This window comes from Nicotiana tabacum, chromosome 13 (assembly GCF_000715075.1).
Source record: "Nicotiana tabacum cultivar K326 chromosome 13, ASM71507v2, whole genome shotgun sequence".
NCBI classification, from domain to species: domain Eukaryota; kingdom Viridiplantae; phylum Streptophyta; class Magnoliopsida; order Solanales; family Solanaceae; genus Nicotiana; species Nicotiana tabacum.
In genome coordinates, this window is record NC_134092.1 from 98,800,447 (window position 1) to 98,824,111 (window position 23,665).

The window sequence follows — 23,665 nt, forward strand, 5'->3', positions numbered from 1 at the left end:
CACAACCCACACCAATATCTTTTGGGGGTAGGAAAAGTGGTGTGACAAGTACCATTTATGCTTGAAGAAACGATATTGAAACATCAAAAATGAGTGCAACACAACTCAAACCTATCCGAAACTCACCCGAGCCCTTGGGACCCCGTCCGAACATACCAACAAGTCTCATAACATAACATGGACTTACTCGAGGCCTCAAATCACGCATAACAACATCAAAACGATGAATCGCACCTCAAATCAAACTTAATGAACTTTTGAACTTTCAACTTCCAAAACTCGCGCCGAAATATATTAAATCAACTCGGAATGAACTCAAATTTTACACACAAGTTTCAAATGACATAACGAAGCTATATCAGTCCCCGGAACCACAATTCAAACCCGATATCCTCAAATTCAACTCTCGGTCAAACTTATGAACTTTTCAGACCTTCAAATTTTTAACTTTCGCCAATTAGCATTGAAACTTTTTTGAAATATCCAAGTGCAAATTCGGGCATACGCCCGAGTCCAAAATCATCATTCGTACCTAACGGAACCATCAAAACTTCAATCTGAGGTCAAATACTAAAAAGCCAAACTTGGCCAACTCTTCCAACTTTAAAGCTTCAATCATGAAATTCATTCTTCCAAATCAATTCCGAATAACCTGAAAACCAAAACCGACAATTCACACAAGTCATAAGATATCATACGATGCTGCTCAAGACTTCAAATAGCTTAACGGAATGCATATGCTCAAAATGACCGGGATGGGTCGTTACATCGTCATCTCACTCGGTACTTTACTATATTTAGATTGTTATCATACTATTTTAAATGGTTATCAAATTAAGCTCATTACCCGTATAATATTTTACTTTACTTAAAATTATTACCGCACTTTACTTTAATAAATTTTATATTTAATTCGTTAATTTATCTGATCTTTTACTTTATTTAAAAATATTATTTTCCTTTACCGTATTGATTACTAACTAAACATACTCTATTTGTATAGACTGTACTTTATCTTACTTTATTTGATTTTTAAGATAAACTCATTATCTCATTTGACGCCTTATCTTAATCAAATTTTGTTATTATGCCTTATTGTATTTAAATAAATCTCTCGAAAATTTTATTTGGCATTTGAAACGGATACATTGTACATGGTAGCACGTGAACTTTGCCGTATAGAAATGATTGATAATGTGGGCCCAAGATGCCATGCGTGTAAGATTTGAAATTATGGCTTATGATTTGTGGTTACGAGGAGTGGTGCCTCGAGAAAATTCTTATTGTAATTCATGCACTGGGAACGATTTGATTACTCGAATTGTCATTTTTATTTCCTCTGCTGGAAAGCAGTCCTTCACGGATATGGGAGCTTACTTCGATGTTGCTGGTTTAGTAAGCTAAGCATTTCCATCCTTTATAATTATGAAAAAGGAATGGATAGAGAAGAAGGCTCCAATGTTTGTTTCTCTTGGTGTCAACATAGGAATGGGAGCAGTTTGAACCTAATTTGAGTACATTCATATTTCATATGTGTTCTGATTGTATTGATGCTTTATTACCCGTTTACTTCTTGATGCCAATTGTGGTTTTATTATTCCTTTGTTGGTCTTACAGTAATAATTTTTGCGTTGTTAACCTTACATTGACGTTCTTTTCATTGCTAGCTTTATGTCAATTTCATGCACATGTTTTATGTCTAGTAAGTATCTCGACTTACCTTGTCACTACTCCACTGAGGTTAGTCTTGATAGTTACTGGGTACTGTTGTGGTGTACTCATGCTACGCTTCTGCATATTCTTTTGCAGATCCAGGTACTTCTGATCGTGTGGGTTTTGAGATTTATGTCCGGTGGAGACTTCAAGGTATGCCTGCTTGACGTTCGCAAGCCCCAGAATCACCTTCTGTTATCTTTCATTTCCACTATTTGCTATTATTTCGGGACAGTAATGTACTTGATATTCCTAGTTACTCTTAGAAAAGCTTATGACTTGTACTACATGTTTAGGATTGTATGACTAATATTGGTTCAGCTATGTTATTTCAGCTATTAACTAATGTTTTGCAGTTAAGTTGGTTAAATTACATTAATTCTCAACATGTATTAGGCTTCTCTAATCCCAGTGCAATCACGATTTCTAAGGTGAGATTTGGGGTCGTGACAATAATGTGATATTTCTATTTTTTTTGTCAAATATATTAAGTAATATTCTTTTTACACTATTTCTCTTTTATTTCTTTTATTCTCAGTTTTCAATCTTCCAACGTGTTGATTATGATATGCTTCCATACAATTTCGTAACTTTTCATATTTTGTTGCTTTCTTTTTATTTATTGTTTAAATGTTATACATAATTTTTTATTTGACTAACTTTATTTTCTATTCATTAGTATAAATTGCCACGTAAGGTGAAACAATTAGGAATAGTAAATTGGAGTAACTTATTTTAGTAACTAGCTTTAGAGTACGCGCCTTGCGCGTGTTCTCCGTATCAATGAATATAAAATTTAGAAAAAAATATACAAATATTATTAAACAATGGTGATGAGCTATAAAATAAAAAATTTAAAAAGTATAAGCTCTTGAAAAAAATTGACTATTCATTCTATTTAGCCAACTTAATAAAAGAAAAAAACTATGTCATGCAAAAGTATTCTAACACCTTTGCATAACTTCGATATAAAAGTTGTGCATTTGCTTTAATCGCTCAAATAGAATTAAATAATAGGTTGATTTGTATTCAAATATCATGCAACTATACTATGTTCTCATAGCCTTAAAGAAATAAATTCTATTTGCTCAAAGTATATAATATAAATTTCATATTATTCATATTGATCTCAAATTGAAAAGTACAACAAACAATAAGACACTCCATATTGATGGATATAATTATCATACTAAGAATTTTATTAGATTAGTAATATTTAAATCCAACAAAATTTATTCCTAGAAAGAAATAAAATGATATAAATTATATCATTATATCATTATGATATAAGTTAAAATTTGCTTAAACATTATTTATATCGTAGATATACTCAAAATAAGTTAAATTATTTACATTGTTAGAGTATTATTTTAACTGCTAAATCCTAATAAAGGATCTAGTGTTGGGTGCAAACCCATACTTAGACATGTAATTTGAGCTTCTAATTAATAGACAACTCTTAAATAGAAAATTATAATTTGAGCTTCTAATTATTTAAAAATATGCTTGCACATTTTTCTTTCAGTGATATATACCAAATTTATAAAAAGTGTGTTTTTGTATTTCACACTTGTAAAAGTTCCCAAAAAAGTTTAAATGTTTTAATGCTTTGTTAGGAATTTTCCTTAAAAATGTATTTGCGTGTACTCTTATATAAGTGCTAAAGTTTGGTTCTTTAAGGTGCTACATATTATGACCTTTCGCATTGTTAATATAAGGAAAAATTTAATAACAAAAATTTTAGTTGATTTTAAAATCTTAAATTTCAAGAAAAATTATCAATTGACTATTTTATCTAGTGTGAACTCTATTTTTAAAGGGTAAAAGAGGCGAACGACATTTCGTTAAGGGTATGATACCCGCGTTGCGCGTGTACTCTATCTCGATAAATCTAATTTTTAATTACATAAATATTATATTAGAATTATATTTGAATTTAAAAAGGAAAACAATATTTTGCAATGCGTTTTAAAAAAGTATTATTAAATAAAATAAAACTAAAAAGGTGTGAGTTCTTTAAAATGATTAATATTGATTGTATTAGATAGAACAATAAAGGAAACAATTCTGCCATACAGAATTCACAGACATATAATGCAAACACTAATAGAAAATAAATTCTAAAATAAAGATGTAAATATAAATCCAAATAACTCATACATTTAACCCATATTTAGATCAACACATACCTTCTTCCTTCACGTCTCACAAGAATGCTATAATCAATTCAAATATGAAGAGACATAGTACATCACTAATCTATAAAAATTTTAAGTGAAAACAACTCTACTTGAATTCAAAGATCATTGTAAGCTAAAACCTAAATATTAGTATAACAATTAATTATTTTTCTTGCCTAAAAAATACACTGAGCTATTTAAATACAATATTTTATTAATTATGATTAATGAACTATTATCGTCTCCTTCACAAAAGGGCTCAAGCTTTGATTTTGCTTTTGAGCTTGTTACCTGAACTAAACTTTACAGAATTACTGATATCTCCATATTTAAATCTCGAGCCTTTGACAAAATTTATGTTTTTATACAGTACTTTTTCTTAAACTACTAATTTTCCCTCAAATATCCCTTCATATAAATAAAAGTTTGAGAAAAAAGTGTTTTTTTTTCTTCAAAAGATGCAGATTCTCTTTTGTATTTTTAGTTAATAACTAATATTATAATAACTTTTAAAATGCTAAGCTAATGATAGTAACATCTAAAACGAGATACAAATATCGTATATATTTGGAAAGCAAAACAGAGATTGAGAACCTAAAATATCCTTGAATATAGAAGGAGTGTCGATTGATATTATCGATTTTAGTACCAATTACTATTAGTTCTTAATTATTCTTTATGCACATTGCCATTTTTGATTTCCCTATTTATCATTATATCTAAACTCATTTTTCTCGTTTGAATTGACAATATAATAATTTTGATTAAATTTATTAGTCAAAGCAGGAAATGACATATCTTGATATTCTAATTTTTTAATTCAAAGCAAAATTATTGAAATAGGTGTAACTTAATTCGTTTGTGTTCATTTATCATGATTGTTATTAGATCTTGATAAATAAGAAATTGAATTTAAATTTTTATTTCTTCTTCTTTGAATATGAATTAGACCAAGGAGCTATATATATACTACGCAATTCAAATGAGAAGATGTTCATGTAAGCAAAAATCTTATTCGATTTTGAATATAAATATTAGGAGTTTCTTCTTATAGTACAAATAAGAAAATAATAATATTTTTTTAGTTAATTTTAAATATTAAGAATTTATTAAATGACAATTATATATAATATAAAATATAATGTACGTGTTATTCGCCATTAATGATTAAACGGTTTATATTAAAAATAACAAATTTATAGGTCATCTTAAACTATTTATGCATATGTGAAAAATTAGAATTAACATTACTCATATGGTCCAAAAAGAAATCTACAAAAAATTCGAATTTGAAAAAATGCTTAATAATACTTAGGCGTTTAGCTCTATAAAATTAGAACGAAAAAAAATTTGGAAAAATGTTTTCATTACATTACCATTCCTAACGTGGAAAATCAAATTTGAGGAACACATGGAAACGTCAACAACTTAGAAACGTGGAAAAGTCACATTTAAGGAAAATAGTTATACAATTTAAATAAGGAATTTTTAAGTAAAATATTATTTAATTTTAGATTCCTAAGTATTAGGAGCTTTTACATAGTTCAAATAAGGAAGTATTTTATATATAAAATTTAGTTAATTTTAAAGTCTTAGATATTAGAAAAATAATTACATTACAATTATAATTTTATTCAATGTGAACTATATTTTTAGAGGATAAAAAAGGCAAATCATATTTTGCTAGTGACCTTTATATTTTTAGTATAGTATAGATAGATAGATTAAATATTTTAAATTCAATTCAATTATTTAAAATGACTGATATTTAAAATCGGAAAATATGTTTTTTTAGTGCACATGCCCTCGGGTTTTTTCCATTTTGGTGTTGCCGGTGCCGGGGGTAAGTCGACAAAAGGGAAATGTTGCGAAAGAAAAGGGTCGCAGTAATAAACAAATCTGTACATAGTGCGTAAACAACACAGTACGTGGCCTCATCTTGCAAACAACGTGTCTCCCCCAAACCGCTCTCTTTTTCTCTGTTTCTATTTCTGCATGTATTTCCCCGCCACCCCATTTCTCCTCTTCCGATTCTTCACATATATTTACACATAGCGTCTTCCCCCACCTACTATTTCTATAATCCTAATAAAATCACTTTTGTTGTACTAGTAAGTATAACCCCCACCTAATTAGCTTCTCCTACTTTTCTTCCCCCCACAAAAACCCATCTGCTTATATTCCCATTTTTTCTGCTTTTTTAGATTCCGTTTCTCTTCCTTTCTTTAAAGTGGAAAAAGAAAAAGGAAAACAGGAGAGACACTACAGTGTTGGTTTTCCTTTCTTTTGGGTTGTTGCCAAATGGCGGATTCATTGGAAAAGAATAATAATGGGCTTGATCGACAGTTGAGTCCGTCGGGTGATTCGGGCGAGGTTCCGGTTGATTTCGAAGTGGAAATTGTACAGGGTGATAATGGGAATGAAATGCGCAAGGAGGCTGATGTTAATAGTATCAATATTGTTGAAGGTATTTGTTTTCTGCGCTGGCATTGTTTTGATTTATTTATTTTAATTCTGCTTCAAAGTGTTACTATTTGAGAGCAATTTTCGTGTTTTCCTAAGAAATGTTTGAAATGCGGCGGCTTAGCATTTTCCTGCTTGATTATTAGCTATATGTGTCATTGCCTTTTCTTATCCAATAAAAAATGGTGTCATTTTATTTGCTTTTGGACTTGGTGCAAACATTTGTATGACACCGACTATGGGCGTTCGTGCTATGGGTGAATGTGGTCCGAGTAAAAGAATGTGACGAAAATTAGTCAAGCTAAGTTGGCTAATTGTTTAGCCAAAATTTTAAAATCTGCACCAGTTGTTTTCAAACAAGGGCCTTAATATCATACTTACTTGTCGACACATTAGACTTGGTACTCTGGGATAATAGATGGAGCAGCTGAAAGAATATATCTAAAAGTGCCTAATTTTTTTGTGTGTTGAGGACATAATTAAGTAAATAAAGGTGTGCTCTCTCTAACCATCTGAGCTTTTAGATGAAATCGTCACACGCTCAAACATGATATCACACCAGGTAGAGGCCCCGAGTTCGAGTCTCATTGTCACCCATATTTTCTGCTTGGCCCATACAACACAATTAAGTAAATAGAAGTGTGCTTAGATGAATATTACGTACTTAAAGTTTTGTTTTGTTTCTCTTTTATTCATTACCAACCTAGAGATTTTCCATGAAGAAGGTGAATCTTTGTGCTTCCTGGCGTAGATAAATTGGGGTTCTATACAGGGTTAGTGCTATGATTGCTTTGCAAAACCTATTGTGTTAAAATGGACATCTAACTTGTGTGCATGAATTCTTTCACATGGTGGGAACTGCCTTCCTTGCATCATCACCTTCTGCTTTGGCTAGCACCATTTTGATTGAATTAACATTCCTTTCTAATGTATGTTATGAAAAAATGAAAGAGAATCTGAAGCAGGATCTAGTAGGGACGGCGTATATGCAGAGGCGGATCTAGGATTTCAATTTAATAGGTTCAAACTTGTATTGAACTCATTCTACTATTAAAACTATGAGTTCAGGTCTAAAATTTGTTAAGATTTTAATAGGTTTTTACATATATATACTCCGGGGTGTAAACCGTGTGTCCAGATGAACCCATAGACTGTAAGCTACATCCGCCTTTGCATGTATGCATGAATTCTTTGAGCTTTCCTTTCTAGTTAGTACTTCTCTCTCCCAATTTATGTGATGTACTTCCTTTTTAGTCCGTTCCAAAAGACATTTTAGAAATAATTTAACTTTAAACTTTCCATTTTACCTTTAATGAGATGATTTATATCCACACAAACATCTATGGTTTATTTTCGGCCACAAATTTTTTTTTACTTCTTAAACTCCGTGCCTAGTCAAAGTGCATCACTTCTTACAGAAAATGTGAAGTACTTTTATTCCAATAGACCTTCTTTGGGCGATTGGTTTGTTGTCATTCTAACTTCTGATCGGCTAATGGGGGGTAGTGTGCTTCTAGGTACTTACTATTTTATGGACTTATGCTATTGTTGATTTATCACTTGCAAATGTATGTTATATCATATTTTACTATTTGGTGGCTTTTGTTAAGTTATTTGTTACTCGTTTTATGTCTCAATATTAATATGCCTCGATCAGGATCTGTTTACGGGAATTCGGCTGGGCCTAGCACTACAAATGTGGAAAAGCCGGTGGAGAAATCAGAACTTGGTATCAGTCAACCGGTTAAAGCTGGAAGACGCAAACAAAACCAGAATCGGGCTCTAGGTCTGCTAGCAGCAAAGCTTTTTGATGATAAAGTTCCTTTAAGAAAAAAGGCAGGTGTAAAATGTCAAAATTGTTTATGAAGTTGTTTACACGTTCTCTGTTGTATCTGTTTCTGATTTACTGAGGGATTGGGTGGAGAAGCCTCACATTGTTGAGATCTTCTTAAAATTTTATATCAGGACATCTTTTTGTTAGAATGAAACCTTTTAGTTTGCGTCATGATTGATATCAAGCATTTTGAATTGGCATATTTAGTAGTATCTTGTAAATAAAGTATAATGCATGTTTCCTTCTGGACAGGTGTTTTCTTGTCTAAGAATATGAAATTAACTTGCTTGAGTTTTGTACCTTTCTGAAGCAACCAAAGAACTTGCTCCTAAACGCTAATTATTGTTCTACTTTGGGTTCATTGAAGATGCACAAATTAAATCATTGGACCGAAACAGCAAGCTCCATATCTGTATTAGCTTGTAGAGATGTTTGTTAAAGTGTTTGTAGTTTTATTTTTTATTTTAGGTGTCGTCTAGGCGCTAGTCAAGCTCCAAGTTTTTTGCCCCTGGTTAGGTGGGATTTCCATCAGTTTTTCAGCCTTCCAAATGATACTGAAGATGATTTTCCCATGAACATACTTAATCGCTCCTCATGGGAACCTTAGGTAAACTTGGTCTTGGATACATTTAAATGTTCGGAAATCACAGGTCTCTTTCTACCTTATCTGCTCGCCTGTTCTTAGAGCCTTCAACTTCGTCTTTCATTTAGAAGGGCTAAAGTTCCATAAATTAATTTACTTGGGTTTCTGTTCATTTACCATCACTTTGGGTGTGTTTGAGTTGCTTTTATCATGTAATACTCTGAAGTTTAATAATGGAGCTTCCTTGTTACTAGACGACCATCTTTTTTCAGACATGATGTTTTTAATGAAACTTGTGCCTGTTTTTGTAATTTGTGACAAAACCTAAAATTTGCAGCTCAAATTGTTCAATAGGCTTGCCACTGTTCAAGATGACGGCACTGTGCAATTTGAAGTTCCGGGGGATATTAAACCCGAAAAACTTGATTTTGGCACTGGAGTTGTTTACAATGGAGCTACAGTTGAAGCAGCGAATGATGTAGCCGATACACCAGAATTACCTCCATTGCAAATTGTTATGCTCATTGTCGGGACTAGGGGAGATGTGCAACCCTTTGTTGCCATTGGGAAAAAGTTTCAGGTTTACTTGCCCTTCCTACTCAACAAGCACAACTATCTTCAATTTAATAATTTACTACATTTTATTAGTTAACATAGTCACTTGCTTTTCCTATTAGTTAGAGATAGCTTTTTATATCTTTCCGATCCATGAATTTCTGGCTGATACATGTGCATCCTTTTACAGTGTGAGTATGCAATAATGATATCAATGTTTGTTTAGGAAAATAACATCTGTAGCATTTGCTGGACGAGTCTTTGATAATTGTTCCTGTTAACTTTGAAGTCGAATAATAGGCATATTATAGCTTGGAAGTGGAAATTTCTTTTGCAGGAAAGTGGTCATAGGGTGAGACTAGCAACTCATGCCAATTTTAGAGAGTTCGTCTTGAGTGCTGGATTGGAATTTTATCCTCTAGGTGGAGATCCAAAAGTTCTTGCTGCTTGTGAGTAATCTCTGAAAACCTTATCCACTGGCCTTTCATTATGTCATATTTCTCATATTCAGGTTTTAGTCAAGCATATAAACCACCACTAAAAATATTGTGGAACTGCTATTTCTATCTAGTGCCCTTAAATGGTTTGTACTTGAGTTGAGGGGCTCATGGTATATACCCACCTCAGAGCTTTATCACATTGTCCTTTTGGTAACATGTTTTCGTCCTTGTTAGAATCTAATAAAAGTAAAATGTGCTTGTAGAAAGCTAATTCAGTCCTAGAAATCTTACATTAGTCAAGTAACTTGTTTGCTTTAAAACTACTGGTCACCGAGTTGGTAATGCAATTAGCTTCAGCTTTCAGCCACGAAGCATTTAGGAAAGTACTTGCATCAAGTGTGATTTTGGATGTGAAGCCTCGTGCCGTGACTCAAGGTTGAAAGCATTTTACTGTTTCCTTGTTTTTACCCTGGAAATTTGAGACCCAACAACAGAAAGAAGAAATCATATATGGGAAGAATAAAAATGTTGAAGCATGAAAAAACCTGTAGAACTTTCAGCAATAGAATAAAGATCGAACCCAGCAAAGCTGTTCCATCATAGAAGTATACTCCTTGTATACGGGCATGTTTTGCCCCTTTTTAATGAAATTTATTACTCCCTCCTGTCCACTTTAATTGATTTTTGGCCTTTTTTTATGGTCCATAATATTTGATTTTTTCAGATATCAAGAAGGAATTAACTTCTTTTTTCCAAAGTTTCCCTTGGAGTAAAGAGCCTAGGAGTATTTGTTATATTTCCAATGAACAAATTAAGGTTACTATGGTCATTTTTATTGTTAATTAATGCTAAAAGGTGAATTTCTTAATATGTGTGAAAACAACCAAAAAATCAATTAAAGTGGACCGGAGGGAATACCTTATCTAAAAAAATCATAGAAATGGTTTTGACCCTTCAAATAGTGTTTCCATGGGGGCATAGTGTCGACTTCCAGTTGCTTTATCAACGTGGTTTCAGGATTTCTAAGTCTGCTGTGAATAGAAACAATTTGAAGAACCATATAAAAAAATGAAAACAATCTGAAGAATAAATATGCCTCCTTTTAATAAGGAAGGGGCTGAAATTTTTTAACTCAAGACTGATGTCTAAACCGGTTTTGCTTTTGTAGCTACAACTAGTTCATTACATATCTTGAAAGAATTGAGCATCAATACTGGTTGGATGTTCTGATTATATGCTCCCTAAGTCATCATGGTATTTTATTTTTTATTTTTTAACCGAGAAGAAGGGGAGTCTTGGCGTAACTGGTAAAGTTGTTGTCATGTGATCAGGAGGTCACGGGTTCAAGCCGTGGAAACAGCCTCTTGCAGAAATGTAGGGTAAGGTTGCGTACAATAGATCCTTGTGGTCCGGCCCTTCCCCGGACCCTGCGCATAGCGGGAGCTTAGTGCACCGGGCTACCCTTTTTTATAACCGAGAAATCCCGAGGGCCAGTGGCGCATGGTTCCATGGTTCGAACTCGGTAGATAATGGGCCTGCCCCTCTACCCTTTTTCCCTTAAATACCAAGCTTTTGTCTACGATAGGGTTTGAACTCGTGAAGTGCGGCTAACCTACACATCACTTGTTGCGCTCTTACCACTAGATCAACAGTAGGGATGGCAAATGGGGCGGGGCGGGTTTTGCTTTAACCCGCAAAATTTCAACCCGCCCTGCCCCGCATACCATTTCCACCCGCGTTCCCTGCCCCGCACTCACACCCACGTCCACCCGCCCCGCCCCACTAAGTTTTCCAGTATTTTTTCTTCAAATTGTCTTATTTTTAGAAACTTTCATTACACTAATTAATTGGAGCATCTTCATATTGTCTCAAGGCCCATTCTTGTGATATTTCCGATAATGTGATATTAGAAAACTAGAAAAAGAAATTGTGATAGTCTCACAATTGTTAAATCAAAATTGACTTTACAGATAATGGAAATAATTACTTATACCACAAGATCAACATAGAACATTGATAGAACAAAGAATTAAATGAAACTCCCAATAGAGTAAGAAAAAGGAATTTATGCCCATAACTAAATAAATGCAAAACTGAATAACATAACTGGATTTTTCAACAACAGTAACATGAAATGCTTCAGAGATGCATTTTTATGATTGACGAAGAGCACTCTCAAGTCTCACGGTATGGAGAAAAGAGGAAAACAATTATTTTTTAAAGTTTGAGAGGGTCAAATATTCTAGAAAAGTCAAAGTAGTTTATATATAGGAGTAGTGAAGTTCCTCTAATGTTTAATGTCATTTTCGAATATTTTGAGCTTTATATAATAACCAAAGGTATTTAGATTGAAGCAAGAAAAAAAAAAAAGATATTTAGAAATTAAAGACAACACAATATAATGATCCAAGTAAAAATTTAAAAAGAAAATCATATAAGCAACAGATTGAAAAGCTTGAAGACAAGATTCATGCGAGTAACCAAATGTACAGTAGGAAAAAATTGACTCGCACCCACCCCGCAACCCGCAAGAATTTCTTTTAAGAAAAATCAACCCACCCCGCACCCGCACATGTCCAAACCCACCCCGCCCCGCATAGGCTCAAACCCGCACCGCCCCATTGCCATCCCTAATCAACACCCTAATTCATCATAGCTTAACATGCATATCCTTTTATATCTTTTTCTTTTTATTTTGTTAACCTTGTCGATTGGTCTTTGGTTTCAGAGGTCCCAACAGAAAAACAGTTTTAACTTTTATAAAACTTAATAGAGCTATAAATATGTTTAATAATAATAAATTAAAAAATAGTTAATGTTGTTGTTAATGTTACTGTCACTATTACTACATCATCATGACCTTCATTAACATTATCATTTTCGGTATCATTAGTTTGTCCCTTCCAATTCATGAATCTATTTAAGTAGGATAGGGTTTAAGATGGAAGTTGTTTAAAATGACATTATTAGTGAAATGGTGTCAAACTTTTTGGAATGTCTCAGTATGGAGAGAGACTATATTTGTAAGGATGACTCTCTCTTGGTGCTATGGTGAAGTCAGAATTCTAAGAGGTCGTTTGGTTACAGGTTTAGAGAAATAATCCCTGTATACAATTCAGAATTATTTTATCCATGTTTGGTTGGATCTTTGTTTTTGGTATAAGCAATATCAAACATTGTTTTATACCACAATTTTGGTATTATTTTATACCGGATTCAAACATGAGTTTCTAATACTGGATTAGCAAGCATAGGATAAAACACCTAGAAGACCAGAATATCCTTGACTACCTCTTTTTTCTCATGTTTCCCTTAAAAATAAGGATAAAACTGTAAACAAAACTTCCTTAAAACCAAACATATTTTTCACTATAAACAGTGAATCCCATTTTGAATGCAATGAATGGAACTTGGTCAGCACTTAATAATCCAAGGATCATTAATCCTAGTATTACAATCCCTGCAATATAATCCTGGCATAACTTTGTGTATGAACCAAACGATTCCTGAAGGTTAGATGAGGGGTTGTTAATCCTTCAAACTCTTTTGCACCTCTTTAGGGTTGGTGGTATTAAAATTCATTGGATTTCGATTTTTAGAGTCTCAAGGTTGGGGATACTTGAACTGGGTGTTGCTGGTGTGGTAGAAGTGGTGATGGGTGAGATGAGAATCCTTAATGTAGCGGTAGAGGATTGGGAAATTGGACCTACATAGGAGCTTGTCTTCTTTGTTGTATCCAATGTACTTAGACCCAAGAAGAGAAAAAGAAACTGTTAATTTTCTTAACGTTGGAAATGATACAGAAGGGGATGCAGGGTTTTTTCGGCGAAGTCCTCCTACCACCAGCTTCTAAGAAGAGAGGATACTGTTTTCTTCACTTGATCGGTAGCACGCGGGTGTTCACCCTCACAGATGGAAATTTCAGGAGGAAGATAGGAGGAGGGAGATAGCTGGTGCTACATGTGTAAGTGTTGTTCAGGAGAAGACATGTGGATCACTTACTGTTATAATGCTGGGTGGACGTGCAGTTTGGAAACGATGCGCAATGCAAGTTATAGTAATGGATGTGATGTTTAGTTGGACTTCACCACAGGATGTAGCTTGTTTGGCTCTTACCCGTGTACTTTTAGAGTAAGAAATAAGTAGAGCCTTTTAAAGGGTGTCACATGATTTCGTACATATAAAATTTGTTTTTAGTTAATTTTTTATGCACCCATGAGGTTCCTGCTAGCATAGATGACTTGTTTGGAGGTATTTGTAGAAAACTACTTATATACCACTTGTATCTGGAGGCTTAAATCCGGCAACAAATAAGGTAGTAGCACTTTATCAAAGGAGTGAGTGGCTGCCAAGTACTATGCTTCCCAGTTTTGCACCGCGAAGTAAAACATGCTGGAGAGTTCCCTTGGAAGTTGTTTGCAACTTAGAGGAACAAGATTTGTGCTGTGATATCCTGTACTGTGTACAGCTAGTAGCTAAGAGAACGAGTACAGCTTGTCCATAGCATTTTCTTATTTCTTTTTGTGTGCATTTTGGAAAAATGAAGGACTGCACTTGTCAACAACCTCTTCCGATGGCTTTTGATCTTTAGAATGTGGTTTGTTGTTCTTATGAGGTACGTTTTGGTAATCATTAGGACTGAAATCTACAAGTGTTATACTCAAGCTTGGAAGTTGTATCCTCATTATTTGGGGCAATTTGGATGCAGAAAACAAGAGATCATTTGAATCACCAAACTTCTACCCCGGTCGTTGTAGATATATGCCATTTGTCTGTGCTCAGGCTGACTCGCCTTTCTGCCTATATCTTATATTGAAACAGAGAAATTCCATTATTAGCATTACACAATTTCACATATGAAGTTGGGTACTGATAACAACAGTGTCCTGGTTGGATTGAATTGTATTTCACAACCTTGCTATATTCATAGTCGAAACTGATTGATTCTTCTCTCTCTCTCTCTCTCTCTCCCTTGTTACTTGTGGTTATGAATTGCTCCCAATCAAATTTAGAAGGCATAATCAGCAAATTTGATCACTGTGTATATGTTTTTGCAGACATGGTAAAGAATAAAGGGTTTTTGCCATCTGGACCTTCTGAAATACATATTCAACGAAATCAAATAAAAGATATCGTATTCTCCTTGCTACCTGCATGCGTAGATCCTGATCCAGAGTCCAACGTTCCATTCAAAGTAAACGCCATTATTGCCAATCCTCCTGCATATGGTAAGACTATCAGTTTGATGCTTTTTTTGGAAAAAGATTTAACCAACCATCAGCTTGATAAATTGTTATATGAACTACTCATGCTTTGATAAACGTTGATTGTGTTGTAAGTTTACCTCAAGTAGTTGCTCAGGATAAGTGTACATCATCATTCCCTATCTTTCCACTGTATACGTCTAAAGGATAGGTTCTTGAATACTTCTGAACAGCTCATGATGTCAAAAAATAAATTCCATCTATTTATACAGTGGGGTTGTAAGCACAAACATAGAATAGTATATGAGATTCAAAGTTTCAGAGATATACTGATTCCTCTCCTTCAGGTCCATGGATATAGCAACTATTAGACTTTATTTGCGCTATACTTCTCCGTATATTAAAACTTTGGAGCAAGGAACACAGCCCTGATGGCAGCGCTCAGTGTTGTCAAAGGCGCGCTTTAAGCGCGCTTAAGCCCTAAAGCGAAGCACAAAGCATGTTTAGCACTTCGCGTTGCTTAGCGGGTGCTTCAGTGTCGTCCTCAAGGCTCTAAGGCATACTTTCCTTGCCAATGAGTACTGGAAGGGGCGACACTAAACAATTGATATTTCACTTTATCGTTATTTTTTTCAATTTCTTTATCCTTATATTTGTTATTCATGCTTATAATTATTAGTCTTGGACTACACATACATATTTGTATCTTTTTCTCCATTTGCGCCTTTGTTCATTAAAGCCCACACTTTATTTGTGCTTAAAGCCCCAACGGACCTTGGAGCTTTTTTGCGCTTTTCACCTTTGATAACACTGGCAGCACTAGCAGAGATTTTCCAGATCTTCTGTTCTCACGTTGAACTCTTGCAGTCAATGTTGTGCGATTGTAATTTTTCATTTTCTGCTAAAGATTGGACATTGGAACTATATCCTTATTTTGGAGTTAGTGATTGAGACTGTGAAGATATTTCCACTCTTAGTTGTTATCTTATTCCATGCCAATGGTTGGGTCGTTACAAGTTCTATCTTAACCTCATTATCAACTGATTTGTCTTACATTGTTTTGGTTGTGTAATATATCTGATTGATTGATTTTAAATACATCAATTTGCACTAGCCATATAGGAAGTGATGAAAAATTTGGTCAAAGCTTTAGGTCTGGATAGCATTGCTCATACGTAAAGCAAACTGGTTGATTACTGCATGGAAAAATCTGCAAAGTAGTATTTAAACCTTTCTTTGCTGATGTTGTATTTTTATGAGACATTAGTTTCACAAAGTTGAAGAAATTTGACATTTCGATCCGCATAACTTGGTTGATATGCCATTGACTCTCTTGTCACGGGTGCTTTCTGCCAGTATTGCTGGCATCTGGAAGAAATTGTGGTCATTTAACTCTACTTTTATTTAGTTGGAAAAGTTTTTGGTTCAAGAGTACATATATATCTGCTGAATTTTATCACAATTGATGATATGTTAGATCAAGTTAAATTTCCCACATATTTGTGCGTGATTTATCTTATCCTTTACTTTGTTGTTTAGGACATATGCATGTAGCAGAGGCCCTGAAAGTACCATTGCATATATTTTTCACGATGCCATGGACGTAAGTGGTCTATTTCGTTGCTTTTCCAACTCCTAATATACTCTATTTGCAATCAAGTGGCTCCAGTGAGAACTCTGAATGCTTACTGGTCAAAAATAGATTTTTTCCACAGTTTTTGCAAATCTTGTTCTTTCTATCTGGGTATGATTATACAGTTTCTTGTAACATGTGACCTTTCTACTCTTTAAGTTTCCTGCTTTAATTCCCTGGCAGGCCTACTAGTGAGTTTCCACATCCTCTCTCTCGTGTCAAACAGGCAGTTGGTTATAGAGTGAGTGTTTGATGATATTCATTTTCTTTAGCATTTTGACTTCACTTGATATTCCTTTTGTATCGTCTGTATCCTAATCTCTGAATGCATTGTGCAGCTATCATATCAAGTTGTTGATGGACTGATCTGGCTTGGGATTCGAGATGTGATAAATGACTTCAGGAAGAAAAAGTTGAAGCTAAGGCCAGTAACTTATTTGAGTAACTCCAACAGTTTCCATCCAGATGTGCCTTATGGGTATATATGGAGTCCGCACCTAGTTCCTAAACCCAAAGGTCTCTTTCTAAATATCTTGTAGTAGTCTCTACATTTTGAGTTTCATGGTTGAGATGCACCTTAAATCGTATATGGTTCATTCTTTGCATAGCTTTATAGTCTTTGATAGTAAATTCCGGGATGTCTTTGCCCAACTTGTCTGCCTTTTTAGTTATTTCACTTTTTGTTTGGTCATGAGGAGAACACTCATTGCTTCAAAAGTTGATAGTTGATATATAATGGAATGGTATATCCGTTCTCATTCTAGATTTGTCTTTGTAATGTGCTTCAGATGGTCAGTTTGGACTAAATTATGTGTAGGTTTGGGTCATATTCAAAAACAAATTTTGCATTTGATAGGAAGCTGTTTCATGGCATGACCATGTAATAAGCTGAAATATTTCGGGTTCAACAAGCTTCTGTATTGTCTTCCCTTTCAACGACATTGAAATGACTGAGCTTTGGCTAGACACAACGCTAAATACGAATTTAGTCAAAAATAAGAAAAAGGTTTTAAAGTCAGAAGGAGACGTTATTTCCCAAAAGTAGAAACAAGAGACTTTGTAATGGGTAATGGAAGATCAAGAATGACTCATTAGGTTATATGTCATTTTTACTTTCTGTTCTAATTCATTAGGCCTTTTAATCTTGTCTCTTATACCCTCAATAGTTGAGTTCATTTTAATTGTTGTAGGATCTCTCTTCTGTTTCTCATAGGATGAATGTAAATCTTCTCTTTCCCATAGATAACCAGTGGGTCTGTATCGATGGATAAAGGAGATTTGCTGCTTCATTAGTTTAGTTTATCATCTTGGCAATACTATATTTGTTAGTTAGAACCTGCATTGGAAATGCTTAGTTACCAACTCTTCTCCTTTGTGACCAATAAGCAAGTCCTACTCGACGGTTGGATAGGGAAGTGAACCTGTTTGTGAACATTAAGAGAGATTCATGTAAAAATTGGTAGGAATCTGAATGCATTATTAGTCTCTCTTCTAGTTGGTTTTGAAAATAATACATTGGTGATTATTATTGGTGTTCACATGCTGATGAAATGTTTCTGTTATTTCTTTCTTTTCTATTTACAAAATTCTGGAAACAAGCATTTTAAATTTTTTGCCTCTCTATGTTTTGTCTGATGCTCTGTAATCTTACCTCTGATTTGAAGTAACGAATGTAGTTTCCACTTCTTGTGGAGACACAAAACACGAAGGTTGTATTCCGCTGTTAAGAAGGACCTGCCAAAAAACCCATGATAGTATTCTTCTCTTCTGTCCTAGAAAAAGAGCACTCTCTCCTTCTGTTGGGACTACTGTTATTTTTCTGTCAGCTTTCTAGCTCCCCCTGCCTCTATCCCACGTCCCCCACCCCCCCCCTCTCTCTCATACAGAGACATATCCCAAGATAGTCTCACAGTAGTAGTTAGTTATTACTACCAACTTCTTGTACCAGGGAGGAATAGCCTAGCAGTATTGGGCTCCTGGCTTAGGGAGTTTTGTTGCCGGGGGTGGGGTGGATGATGTTGGGTTTTTACTATACTAATAAATAAACTCCACAACAACAAACCCAGTGAAATCCCACGGGTGGGGTCTGGGAGGGTAATAGCTCCATCTTTGGCAAAGCATAGCATTAGAAGCTAAGCGCTAAGTCCAATTGTATTATGGATTAGTTTGAATGTGCCTTCCAAGGATACTAGCCTTCTACAATTCAAACCACAGCCAAAGGAAGAGCTCAGGCCACAGTAAGGCAAGGATGATACTTCATATTTAAAAGGTTGATTGGGATAGTTGTTTTATTGATAGATCTTTGAGCACAGAATGCTTAGAAGTCTTAGTAGAGTAAAGAAAATTAATATCTTGGTTTGATCCAAAGCTAGACTAGGAAAAAGCAAAAAAAGAGAAAATTGGAGTTATGAGCATGGAATTTCAAATGGCCAAAGTGAGTAATCACAAAGTTGATTAACAGAAATATAAACAACAACAAATCTAGTGTAATCCCACAACGTGGGGTCTGGGGAAGGTGGAGTGTACGCAGACCTTACCCCTACCTTCGTTGTTGTTTTCGAAAGACCCCCGGTTCAAGAAAAAATGAAAAAAAAAGCAGAAACAAGTAGTAACAACAACAAGCAAAGGTGATAAGGTGATAGATTAATCGAAGCGAAAGGAATAACATATAGTAAAAGAAATCTGTTGTTTAGGAGAAACAAAAATACGAGACTAATGCTAATGCTACCGGATTGAAAATGAGACATGTCCGCTTAACCACTAACCTTCTACCCTAATTCTCAACCTCCATACCCTCCTATCAAGGGTCATGTCCTCAGTAAGCTGGAGTTGCGTCATATCATGCCTAATCACCTCCCCAATACTTCTTAGGCCTATCTTTATCTCTCCTCAGCCACACCATGGGCAACCTCTCACACCTCCTCACCGGAGAATCTATGCACTTCCTCTTCACATGTCCGTACCGTCTCAACCTAGTTTTCCCCATCTTGTGCTCCACGGGGGCTACTCCCACCTTGTCCCGAATATCCACATTCCTTATCTTATCTAACCTGGTATGCCCACACATCCATGTCAACATCTTCATTTCTGCTACATTCATCTTTTGGACATGGGTGTTCTTAACAGGCCAACACTCTGCCCTATACAATATAGTAGGTCTAACCACCACTATGTAGAACTTACCCTTAAGTCTTGGTGGCACCTTCTTATCATACAAAATCCCGGATGCAAGCCTCCATTTCATCCCTCCCGCTCCAATTCGATGCGTGATATCCTCGTCAATCTCACCATTACCTTGGATTATAGATCCGAGGTACTTGAAACTCTCCTTGCTGATAGTGATATATGGGAAGACTGAGCAAAAGAATAATACAGCTGAAATAGTTGTATCTGTTTCCTCTATCTAATTGCTTCTTTTCCTTTGTTATGTTTTAAATTCACCCCAAGTATTTTTCCAAAACTAATGTGCATATTTTTCTGTTGATTCATGACTGCAGAAATTTGATTAAGAAAGTTGGAGATTTTCTCGTTTTCCTACTCTTAGTATGTCTTTTATTCATTTGTATATATGTCTTAGCTAGATGTTGCCTTTCCCAGCACTCAAGTTTCTTCTTAGCTTCTAAGTTGCTAAGTTCGTTACTCTATACTGTTATTGATTCACTTCTTCGCAAAACGAATCCGAGATAGGTGCCTTACGGAACAAAGAAAGTGCATCTCTGAGTGTAACATGCTTCTATTCGTTTTGATAAAGTTGAAATGCTGCATCACAAAGGTTACTGCATGTTCTGCAAGTAGATATCCTTAGAAGATAAAGCTTCTTGCTTTCTCCATTTTCCCTTTGAACATGATTGTTGAATTGTCACTAATGAGTTGTCCATGTATCATTTTGGTGTTTTTCTTATTACCGAGGGAACTAGCAGCAGAACATGCTGTTTTAGTAACACTTATTTCTACTGGGTGATCTGCAGATTGGGGCCCAAAAATTGACGTGGTGGGCTTTTGCTTCCTAGACCTTGCTTCCAATTATGAACCCCCAGAAGAACTCGTTAAATGGCTTGAAGATGGTGAAAAGCCTATCTATATTGGCTTTGGAAGTCTTGTAAGTTAACCACTGCTAATTTCCTTTTTCTACTATGAGTGTAAGCTACATGGGATTCAAAAACTGAAATTTTATACTCATTTAAGTCGGCTTCTTAAGTATCATACTTACTTTTTAAAGTCCTGTATGTATTTCAATAACCGCCACTCATTTCTTTCTTGCTACCCATGAGTCGACATACCTACATGGGATTCAAAATCAACTGAAATGTTATGCTAATTTATATGGGCTTTTGAAGTATTGTGCTGACCTTTTAGTGACAATTTTCTCAAGATATTAAGTATTTTTCACAGCCTGTTCAAGAACCTGAAAAAATGACCGAGATAATTGTTCAAGCTCTAGAAATGACTGGACAAAGAGGTATCATTAACAAAGGCTGGGGTGGCCTTGGGAACTGTAAGTACTTAAATTTTTTAGTTGTCACACCAAAAACCTACTGCAATTCACAAGGTTTATGATTGATTATATTGGCTGATAAGACTATTTCGTGTTATCTCAGTGAAGGAGCCAAAGGATTTTGTGTACCTGTTGGATAATTGCCCTCATGATTGGCTATTCCTGCAATGTGCTGCTGTGGTATAACCTCTTTACCTCAGTTTATTTCATCTGAATTTGGACGTAACATCTGAATTTAGACGTACCCCTGCATGCACGCCCGCTCCTCCACCTTTTCATCTTAAACTGTTAAAAGAATTATGGATTGATGATCTATGATGTGGTTGTGCAATAAATTGTATAAGGTGTCTTTGTATCACATCTATCACAACCATGCTTTAATTAGGGAATTCCTTGGGGGTGATCCACTTAGTTCATTGATCCAGTTTAAGTCTTGCTTAGTTCCTACTGCTGTTCACCTATCATTTAAAGATTCGTTTAATTTTTTTTTTTCATGGCTGCAAAAGGTAATTCTGCTTATTATCCTAACGCATTTGGGTTATGGCAGCTTAATCTATACTTTACGCAAAAATTGAATATGAGTTGACTGTTATTGAATAAAATCAATGGATACCCTTTATCTGATAGTGCATACTGTATTGGGACAGAAAATGAACTGTCTTTCATGTCCAAGACATATGTGCATCAACTTTAGCCTCCCCTCAACTTGATAAAGTAGTTGTTCTAACATCCGTCATAATTAAATTTGTTTGACCTTTTAATCATAACAGCCACTGATATGTGGACATTTTATTATTCATTCTTCCAGGTGCATCATGGAGGTGCTGGAACAACCGCTGCCGGACTTAAAGCTGCGGTAATTATTTAATTTCATGCATGACTGTAATCCTTTAGATTGTTTTAGGGGCTTACTTTGAATGATAACATGTGAATGTTTTTCAGTGCCCAACGACTGTGGTACCTTTCTTTGGGGATCAACCCTTTTGGGGGGAACGTGTGCATGCTAGGGGAGTTGGCCCTGCTCCCATCTCCGTGGATGAGTTCTCACTTGAAAAGCTGGTTGCTGCCATCCGCTTCATGCTAGATCCAAAGGTAGGTAGTTTTCCATAGTGTTTCTTTTTCCATCGGCTGTTTCCGGAGGGACATCCATATTTGTTTGCTTCTTTTTCAAAAGATATTTTCATCTGTCAAACATGGGGAATATTTCATGAGGTGACCAAGTGAAGAATTCTGTGTTAATATTTAGTGTGATCGTCTATACATAGAACTAGATACAAATATATTTGAGTGTTTTAAAAAAAAGTTTGTGTTAAAAGTTCAGATGAGAATAAGCATATGATCACTACATTTAGGGACAGGACTGATCCCCATTTTTTTTTATGGTTGTGGAATCGCTTTGATAAATTCGAAAGCCATGATATATGCTGGTCGATATACTTTTGTGACGTGCAGGTAAAAGAACGTGCTGTAGAACTAGCAAAAGCCATGGAGAATGAGGATGGAGTGACTGGAGCTGTGAAAGCATTCTATAAACATTTCCCTCGAGAATCACTTGAGCCTAAGCCCGAGATCTCACCTCATCCTCACCATTTCTTTTCCCTAAGACGCTGTTTTGGTCACACCTAATTTTTTATTTAAAGTCTACTTCTGTGTGGTCAATGATGTTGTAGAGATAGAACAGCTTGTCGGAATTGTAACCTCGGCTACAAAGGAATCCATAAAAATTTAGGATTCAACACTCATGATGGAATTCAAGATCATGATTAGATTATGTCCCTGATATTGATTGTAATTTTGATAATGTGGTTTGACGTTTGTTTGAAATGGAATGAGAGGGGTAATATTTTGTAGTAAAAAAAAGTAATGGATGGAAATGTTGGTTTTCATATCTCTAAGCTCTTTCGGTTAATTTGACTTGACAATGTAAACCTTGATGAACGCAACGTAACACTTATTTTAGCATATTATGGTTCTGGTGCTTATTTTTCCCTAGTTCGAAGAATATGGAGCAATTCTTGTATAAGTATTTTCAGATAAAGAGTAACTCGAACTAGTAGCAAAAATTATTGTATGCAGTCTTGTATTTAAATTGCAATCAAGTGAATAGTTCGCCAATAAGGGTTTGCTCTGCTGCCAAAATAGACAGACTAAGCAATAAGGGTAGAAATGGCGTGGTATAGCCACTTTTTTAAGGGTATTTACTTTTTAGCCAGTGTTTTTAATGTTGAGCAAAAATAGCCACTACTCTATTAAAATTGATACGAAAAGTTTTTTTTACCCTTTCTTCATGAGTGATGTGTAAATATTAAGGACACGGTGTCCTTAACTTCATGAGTGATGTGTAAAATATTAAGGACACCATGTCCTTAACATTTACAATGCACATATGAAGTTAAGGACATGATGTCCTAAAGTTTAACAACAGAAGTTGCAAATACAAGTTAATGATATTATGTCCTTAACATTTACATTGCACACATGAAGTTAAGGACACCATGTCCTTAACATTTACACTATACATATGAAGTTAAGGACATGATGTCCTAAAGTTTAACAATAAAAGTT

General features: G+C 34.9%; 1 protein-coding gene across 1 annotated transcript; it reads left to right on the forward strand.

The window, feature by feature from the left end:
• The first annotated feature begins 5,729 nt into the window (after nt 1-5,729).
• Nucleotides 5,730-23,082, forward strand: LOC107775450 (sterol 3-beta-glucosyltransferase UGT80A2-like). The gene is made up of 14 exons (XM_016595177.2): nt 5,730-6,360; nt 8,014-8,192; nt 9,111-9,353; nt 9,666-9,777; nt 14,826-14,996; nt 16,512-16,575; nt 16,789-16,846; nt 16,944-17,121; nt 20,574-20,704; nt 20,998-21,100; nt 21,204-21,280; nt 21,909-21,956; nt 22,043-22,192; nt 22,553-23,082. The coding sequence occupies exons 1-14, from the start codon at nt 6,195-6,197 to the stop codon at nt 22,724-22,726; spliced, it is 1,854 nt and encodes a 617-aa protein (XP_016450663.1). The 5' UTR covers nt 5,730-6,194; the 3' UTR covers nt 22,727-23,082.
• Nucleotides 23,083-23,665: the final 583 nt, after the last annotated feature.

What these genes read in the sequence shown, in the direction of transcription:
- LOC107775450 (XM_016595177.2), top strand. Translation starts at nt 6,195, where the DNA reads ATGGCGGATTCATTGGAAAAGAATAATAATGGGCTTGATCGACAGTTG. An exon ending in AAGTTCCTTTAAGAAAAAAG is followed by an intron (nt 8,193 to 9,110) that starts GCAGGTGTAAAA and finishes TAAAATTTGCAG; the next exon opens with CTCAAATTGTTCAATAGGCT. An exon ending in ATATTGGCTTTGGAAGTCTT is followed by an intron (nt 20,705 to 20,997) that starts GTAAGTTAACCA and finishes TATTTTTCACAG; the next exon opens with CCTGTTCAAGAACCTGAAAA.